The sequence below is a fragment of the Carlito syrichta genome, unplaced genomic scaffold (assembly GCF_000164805.1).
Source record: "Carlito syrichta isolate Samal-C Ts95f unplaced genomic scaffold, Tarsius_syrichta-2.0.1 Scaffold143503, whole genome shotgun sequence".
Taxonomy (NCBI): domain Eukaryota; kingdom Metazoa; phylum Chordata; class Mammalia; order Primates; family Tarsiidae; genus Carlito; species Carlito syrichta.
This window is the reverse complement of record NW_007087599.1, coordinates 205,888-214,172: the sequence shown is the minus strand read 5'-3', so window position 1 is coordinate 214,172 and position 8,285 is coordinate 205,888. Positions and strand designations below refer to the sequence as shown.

Genomic DNA, 8,285 nt, shown 5'->3' with positions numbered 1-8,285 from the left:
AGGTAATCCACTCACCTCAGCCTCCCAAAGGCACGGGATTACAGGCTGAGCCACCGAGCCTAGTCAAAACTGATTTTTAAAATGTGTGTAAAATCATAATAGAGACCATTTTCCAGCATCCCAAAAGGTTCTCTGATGTCCCTTCCCAATCCACACCCTTCACAAGTGGTAAACACTATTTTAACTTCTATCATCAAAGAATCGTTTTGTTTCTTCTTGAACCTCATGTAAATGGAATGTGATAGTATGTACTTTTGTGTTTCACTTTTTTGTTGTTCAATAGGTTTGTGAGATTCACCCACATTGTTCTGTAATTATTTGTTCATTCTTTTTTTTTTTTCTTCTTTTTTTTTGAGTAGGAATCCCACTGTTGCCCAGGCTGGAGTGCACTGGCACACTCACAGCCACTGCAGCCTTGATCTGCTGGGCTCAGGTGATGATCCTTCTGCCTCAGCCTTCCAAGTAGCTAAAACCACGGGCATGCACCACTATGCCTAGCTTATTTTTGGATTTATTGTAGAGATGAAGTCTCACTAGGTTGCCCAGACTGGTCTCGAACAGGAGTCAGGAAGTCTTCTTGCCTCTGCCTCCCAAAGTGCTGGGATTGCAGACTTGAGTCACTGCGCCCAGCTAATTCATTCTTTTTTTTTTTTTTTTTTGAGTTGGAGTCTCACTCTGTCACCCAGATTGGAGTGCAGTGGTTGTTCCTGGCCACCGCAGCCTCGACCTGCTGGGCTGCGGCGATCCTGCAGCCTCAGCCTTCTGAGTAACCGGAATTACAGGCGCGTGCTACCACGCCTGGCTAATTTTTTATTTATTGCAGAGATGAGGTCTCACCAAGTTGCCCAGGCGGGTCTCGACCCCGTGGGCTCAGGCAATCCACTCACCTCAGCCTTCCAAGGTGCGGGATTACAGGCTGAGCCACCAAGCCCGGCTCAAATTCATTCTTTTTTTAATGCCATGTAGTATTCCAGTTTGGAAACACACCACAATTTACTTATCAATTCCTTTGTTGATGGGCATTTGGAATGTTTCCAGGTTTTTTGGCTATTATGAATACAATTGCTACAAACATTCTTTCTTTTTTTTTGAGAAAGCATTTATTTATTGAGAGGTCAGAAAATCTCCCAGTACAGGAGGGTACCTGAGGAGGTTGCCCCAAACATTCTTTTTTTTTTTTTTAAGTTGGAGTCTCACTCTGTCGCCCAGACTGGAGTGCAGTGGCCGCTCCCGACCACTGCAGCCTCGACCTGCTGGGCTCCGGCGATCCTTCCGCCTCAGCCTTCCAAGTAGCCGGAATTACAGGCATGCGCTACCACGCCCGGCTGATTTTTTTATTTATTGTAGAGATGAGGTCTTGCTGCCCAGGTGGGTCTCGAACCCGCAGGCTCAGGCAATCCACTCACCTCAGCCTCCCAAAGGCGCGGGATTACAGGCTGAGCCACTGAGCCTGGCTGCCCCAAACATTCTTATATGTTTTTTTGAGTAGACATATGCACTCATTCCTTTTCCATAGAGACTTAGAAGTTAAACCGCTGGGAGACCAAACAGGAATAATTTATAAAAATCTTCTAAATATTCTAAATAATTAACATTCCTTTAAATACAATTAATCCTCCTTACATTTTTTTTTTTTTTAAGAAATGGGGTCAGGCCAGGTGCGATGACTCATGCCTATAATAATCCCAGCACTTTGGGAGACTGAGGTGCGATTGCCTGAGTCCAGGGGTTCAAGACTAGCTTAGGCAATTTGGTGAGACAGCGTCTCTACAAAAAATCAAAAAATCAGCTAAGTGTAGTGGCGCATGCCTATAGTTCCAGCTACTTGGAAGGCTGAGGTGGAAGGAACACCTGAGCCCAGCAGGTTGAGGATGCAGTGGCTATAAGCATGCCACTGCACTCCAGCCTGGGCAACAGAGTGAGACTCCAACTCAAAAAAAAAAAAAAAAAAAAAAAAGAAATGGGGTCTTGATCTGTTGCTCCAGCTGGAATACAAAGGTGTCATCACAGCTCACTGTACCTCAAACTCCTGGGCTTAAGCAATCCTTAGCCTCCTTAGCTACGACTAGAGGCATGTGTCACCATACCTGGCTAATTTTCTTAAATATATTTTTTTAGAGATGAGATCTTTCTTTGTCACCTAGACTGGCCTCAAACGTTTGGCCTCAAGTGATTCTCTTACCTCAGCCTCCCAAAGTAGCTGGGCCACATTATTTATATAACTAACAAATCAAAAGTTAATCTATCAATTAACATTTAGATTATCACTGGTGGGAAATTTTACCTTTTCCTTCAGTGGTGGGGAACAGGGACTAGAGGCAGGACTGTCAGGTGGTGATGAGTCTACCTCCACTGGCTCCTCTTCTTTGATTTTGATGTCTGGTGTGGAAGGCAGAGACATGTCAAGAGGCCCAGCAGCAGTCTGTTATGATAGAGAAGTGAACAGAGTTTAATCCTATGATTCCCTTCAGGTTGAATCTATATATTTCCAGTTACAAAATGAGGGAACAGTTATCTAAGAAGTTCAGCTCCTGTCAAAGCACTGACGTCAAAGACATGTGAATCCTTTGTTTTATGCACAACTCGGGTCAAATCATTTTAACTTCTCAGGGTTTCTGTTACCCTAACTGCAAAATGAAGATAACCAACTGCTTCACCAGTGGCAAACAAATACAAAGACCTGAAAAAAAAAGATGTCATTTAAATCCATTCAAATGTTATGATTATAATCTTCCCTTTTTCTCTTTTTTTTGAGTAGGAGTCTCACTCTGTCACTCAGGCTGAAGTGCAGTGGCAGACTCATGGCCACCGCAACCTCAACCTGCTGGGCTCAGGCAATCCTTCCATTTCAGCCTTCCAAGTAGCTGGAACTACAGGCGTACGCCACCACACCTGGCTAATTTTTTTTTTTTTTTTGAGTTGGAGTCTCATTCTGTCGCCCAGACTGGAGTGCAGTGGCCGCTCCCGGCCACCGCATCCTTGACCTGCTGGGCTCCAGCGATCCTTCCACTCAGCCTTCCAAGTAGCTGGAACTACAGGTGCGCGCTACCACACCCGGCTAATTTTTTGATTTATTGTAGAGATGAGGTCTCGCCTGTCCAGGCGGGTCTCCAACCTGCAATCCACTCACCTCAGCCTCCCAAAGGCATGGGATTACAGGCTGAGCCACCGAACCCGGCTAATTTTTAAAATTTATTATAGAGACAAGGTCTCACCACGTTGCCCAAGCTGATCTCGAATCCCTGGGCTCAGGCAATCCTCTCACTTTAGTCTCCCAAGGTGCTGGGATTACAGGCATGAGCCACCATGCCTGGCTGATTATGATCTTTTTTTTTTTTTTTTTTTTTAAGTTGGAGTCTCACTCTGTTGCCCAGACTGGAGTGCAGTGGCCGCTCCCGGCCACCGCAGCCTCGACCTGCTGGGCTCCGGCGATCCTTCAGCCTCAGCCTTCCAAGTAGCTGGAACTACAGGCGTGCGCTACCATGCACGGTTTATTTTTTGATTTATTGTAGAGATGAGGTCTCGCCAAGTTGCCCAGGCAGGTCTCGAACCCGCGGCCTCAGTCAATCCACTCACTTCAGCCTCCCAAAGGCACGAGATTACAGGCTGAGCCACTGAGCCCCGCTTGATTATGATCTTTTTAAGGAGAGCAAGATGATCCCTGAATCTGCCAGCTACTGGAGAGCTGTGAACACTTCTCTGCCAACCAGAATGACAAGATTACCCAATTATCAAATGTAAATGAAGACAAATTGGCTATTAAGGTACTGAGAACAAGACAGAAAAGGTCTTTTCTGGAGAACTTGCCATGCTTGGTGGTGATCTTGTCCCAAACTCTGGTGCTAGAGGCTAGAAGTTTCAGGCAGATAGGAATTTGGGGGTAACAAACAAAGGAAAAGTTGATCATCTGATCAATGAAATAAATTAGAACTTGGTTTTAGGAGCAGGGCTGGAGAAAACCAGAAAGTAAAGAGAGTACTTTCCTGGCAGCGGTGCAATCACCCCACAGAACTGTGGAGCTGTAAATGGCCTTGCAGGGAACAATAAACTATCTGAGATAACAGCCCCAACACTGCACCATGACAGAAGGGTTGGCACTACAGTTCGGTTTCATGACAAAGTAGATCCTTTGTTCTATTCTTCTCATATCCTGGGCTTTTTGGTGAAAGAGGCACTTGTTTCTAACTCTTCTCTTGCTACCTTAATCCCTAGAAACCTGGAGGGCTAACTGAGTAAACTAAAGATAATCTGGCATCCACTCTATTAGAGAAGGTGGTAATGGTGCTTTCTCCCCAATCTGATGAGGGCAAGCAACAACAAGGACTGCTTCATTTTTTTCTACTCTGCTAAAATGTCAGGCCCCATTTAGCTAATTCTGAGAACTCTGAAGTCAGAGATTGGTGGGAAGGAGAAGCCTCTAAGTAAATACAACCACAGGTTTAAAATCCGCCTGGGGCATCTCCTAGAAAAGCTGTGATTCAGGAACATTTCATGCTCACTAAGCACTCCTGGAGACAATCTTCCATTAAGGCTGTGCCTCCCTAGCAAGGGGAGGTCAAGGCCACTCCTGCATAGGCAGGAAGAAATACCAAGGGATGTCGAATGAGGAAGACCAACTATGAACTAGCCTCCTGGAAGTGTCAACTGATCTAAAATGACAGTGGAGAAGACTTAAACTTTTTAAAGGGAGGCTAGGTTTTTTGAATTTGCCTATGATGAGTTTAGCATAAAATCCCTTACATGCTGGTGGAAACAATTTGACTACTTTGTTTGCGGGGAAAGAAAAATGGCAGGGGAAGTGGGGTAGGGAAGCAGTAGAATAAATTATACCACATAGATTAGGCAGCTGGGTCTCTCTAAGAAAAAGAATGATGAAAAACTGTGGCTAGTTCTGCCACTTAAATGTAGAACTACAACTATATGCCACTGAATGTCTCTACCTTCTTTCAAGTTGAGGAAGACAGCATTAAAAAAAAGTTCATAGAAACCTATGGAGTTTGGAAAAAACTCCAGTGATAAAGACACTTGTCTTGCATTCTTACAATTCAAGCTGGTTGTAAAAATCATGCATAACTATCTTGCTATCTCCTTCTTAGAAGGAAAGAGCTCCCATGAAAAGTTTTTTTATGTCCCAACTTTTCTATATTCTTATGAAATTCCATGTCTCACTACACTGTACAATTGTGAAATAAATGTATTTACATATATATGTATGTTTTGGGACAGTGATATTGGAATCTTTTCTGATTCCAGAAAAATCGAGAACATAGAACTGATTTTAAATAGTGACCAATAACCCAGAATTCTAATTCCAAAGTAAACTTTGATCTTTCCTTTTTTTCTCCCCCCTCCAAAGCCCATGTTGCATGGGAACTATCTTCCTTAGACCCTGCTTCTCTAGGGCTCTGAAATATATAAAGACTAAAATCAGAGAATCACAGTACCTCAGGATTAGAAGGGATCCTAAAATGCGAATCCTCTCTGCAATATCTCTACTCAGTGGCCTACACAGAATTGAACACATTTTGTAAGAGCCAGTAGTCCTCCATCTATCTTTGGGCCACACAGAATACATTTAATTGCTCTTTTATATGAAAACCTTTCATGTATTTAAAGACTGCAATGTTGTTAACACTAAATCTTTTCCAAGCAAAACTTCCTTACTTTCTTTAAACGTTCCTGAAACAACAATTTCTAGTTATTTCACCATCCTGGTTGATCTCCTTTGAAAGACATTAAGAACTTCCTTCTTTTTTTTTTTGAATCAGGGTCTCACTGTCACCCAGGCTGGAGTGCAGTGGCATGATCACAGCTCGCTACAGCTTTGATATTTTCAGCTCAGGGATCCTTTTGCCTCAGCCTTCTAAGTAGCTGGGATTATTGGCGTGTGCCACCACACCTGTCTAATTTTTTAATTACTTTTTGTAGAGACAAGGTCTTGCTATGCTTCCCAGGCTGTTCATGAACTCCTGGGCTTAAGTAATCCTCCTGCCTCAGCCTCCCAAAGTGCTGGGATTACAGGCATGAGTCACTGCACCTGCCCCCTTCTTTAGCTTTAATGCTTTGAATAATAGTAGGAAACTACTTGAAGGCAAGAACCATATATACTGAAACAAAGAAGAGTGGAAATTCAATAAATGTTTGTTGACTGGCTGACTGAATAAAAATAGTCCAGGTGAGAAGTCTGATCAGCTTAGAACATAGTGGGATTTGGCAACAAAAATGTTATCTAACAAATCTAAGTGATTTATAATATTTTAACGTCAGTAACATATTTATAACAGTAATAATTTTTACAAAACAGATTACTGAACTAATGCTCCACTGGAATGGTGAAGAAAGGCTTGTGCTGATCCATCACCTGGAAACTGTAAAGACCTGGATGGCAGACTAGGATTGGTGAGTACTATCTGGCTCTATAGAACCAAGTCCATGATTTTTGTGCTTTAACCAGTCATGCAAATTATCCCAAGGCACAGTGAAAAAAAAAAAAAAAAGCCTAGGTCTGAATACCACCAGTTTTTTGGCAAAAGTCCCATTTCTTGCCTTTTTCTCATCCTCATCTGCAGCTTTCTTGAATTCATGTTCAAAGGAGCTAGCTAGTTCATTGAAGAGCCCCACCTCCTCACAGTTCTTCAGGAATCTAGTTGGAGTAGGAGTTTGATCTGTAGACATGAAAGAAAAGGAAACTCAGTTTAAGTTTTTTATTTTTATTTTTATTTTTGAGTAGGATTCTCACTCTGTTGCCCAGGCAGGAGTGCAGTGGCACGCTCATGGCCATTGCAGCCTTGATCTGCTTGGGTTCGGGTGATCCTTCCCCCTCCAGTTTAAGTCTGACCTGAAATTATAACTTGAAAACATATAGAGAATACATTTTTATTCTGTTTGGAGACAGAGTCTCCGTTTTCGGGCACATTTGTTTTAATGGAGCTCAAGCAGGCGAAGGCTAGTGCTAGGCCACCAGAGGGTGCCTGTGCTGTGTTGCCTCAAAGTCAGCAGGGGAAAGACAGAACAGTTTTGTTGTGTGACTATCCTTTCTCTCAGTGCTGGTTTTACCTCCTTCACCCTCAAACAAAACAAACAAAGTCACACATGTAGGTGACACAATTTTGTGAAACCTCCAGATTTGAATATCAAGTAAAGTTATATCATCTTTTTAAAATGTTTCCCTGCTAGGTCTGGAGTGAGCATATATAAGCAGATGGATGTTAAAATCTGACGAGGAGAAGAAACTGAGGATCAAGTGGTTGAGTTTGCTTGCTAAAGCTATCAGATGAGAAATGGTGCCTTGTCTTTCAGTGGTCACTGAAGTATGGTCTGTTATCTTCTGAAGGTATTCTGGGCAAATCGAGGGGCTGGGAAACAAGACAGCAAGATCATAACCTAGAAAAGGAAACTGCAAACAATAGAGCTAATTTCACAGAGACCTGGGCCCAGAGCAAATTCAGGAAACCAGGATATTTGGATTTAGACTTGTTAGTCAAAATATCCCCATAGGGGTTGCACAAATCTCTCCAAAATACAGTGCCTCTGCCCTTGACAAGAGGAACGCTCTTGGTAACCCATGGGAACTCTTTTTTTTGAGTTAGAGTCTCACTCTGTTGCCCAGGCTGGAGTGCAGTGGCACACTCATGGCCACCATAGCCTTGACCTGCTGGGCTCAGGCGATCCTTCTGCCTCAGCCTTCCAAGTAGTTTGGAACTATAGGCACACACCACCACGCCCAGCTAATTTTTGATTTATTGTAGAGATGAGGTCTCGCCAAGTTGCTTAGGTTGGTCTCCAACCCGTGGGCTCAGGCAACCCTCTCATCCTGGCCTCCCAAAGTGCTGGGATTATAGGCATGAGCCACCGCACTGACAACCATGGAAACTTTTTAAGTGACTTGAATTTCAGATTAGAGCTTCTCACTCCCAATCCTGCTTTTTAAAGAGTTGAATCTTGTTCACTGACTCTAACTCTATTATGATAGCTTTCACTGACATGCTAGTCACCTCAGGGATTTATCTCAGACCCCAAAGCACTAGACTGAGTGACAGAAACAGAGAACAATGTTTAAATGATATTTTAAAGAGTGAAACCGTTGGGAGGCTGAGGTGAGTGGATTGCCTGAGCCCGCGGGTTCAAGACCCACCTGGGCAACTTGGCGAGACCTCATCTCTACAATAAATCAAAATGAGCCGGGCGTGGTAGCGCGTGCCTGTAGTTTCAGCCTTGGGTTTAAATCACTCTTTCTTTCTTTTTTTTTTTTGAGTTGGAGTCTCACTCTGTCGCCCAGACTGGAG

At 43.4% G+C, this 8,285-nt stretch overlaps 1 protein-coding gene across 2 annotated transcripts in view; it reads right to left on the bottom strand.

The window, feature by feature from the left end:
- Nucleotides 1–8,285, bottom strand: part of ATF7 (activating transcription factor 7) — a 104,809-nt gene that overhangs the window by 18,431 nt on the left and 78,093 nt on the right. Inside the window, exons 4-5 of one of the 2 annotated variants that reach the window (XM_021708690.1) lie at nt 6,514–6,665; nt 2,285–2,422 (exon numbers count right to left, since the gene is read on the bottom strand). In XM_021708690.1, the coding sequence (XP_021564365.1) occupies nt 2,285–2,422; nt 6,514–6,665 (290 nt within the window). The remainder of the gene's footprint in view (nt 1–2,284; nt 2,423–6,513; nt 6,666–8,285) is intronic. The other variant, XM_008050267.2, reaches the window with a different exon arrangement.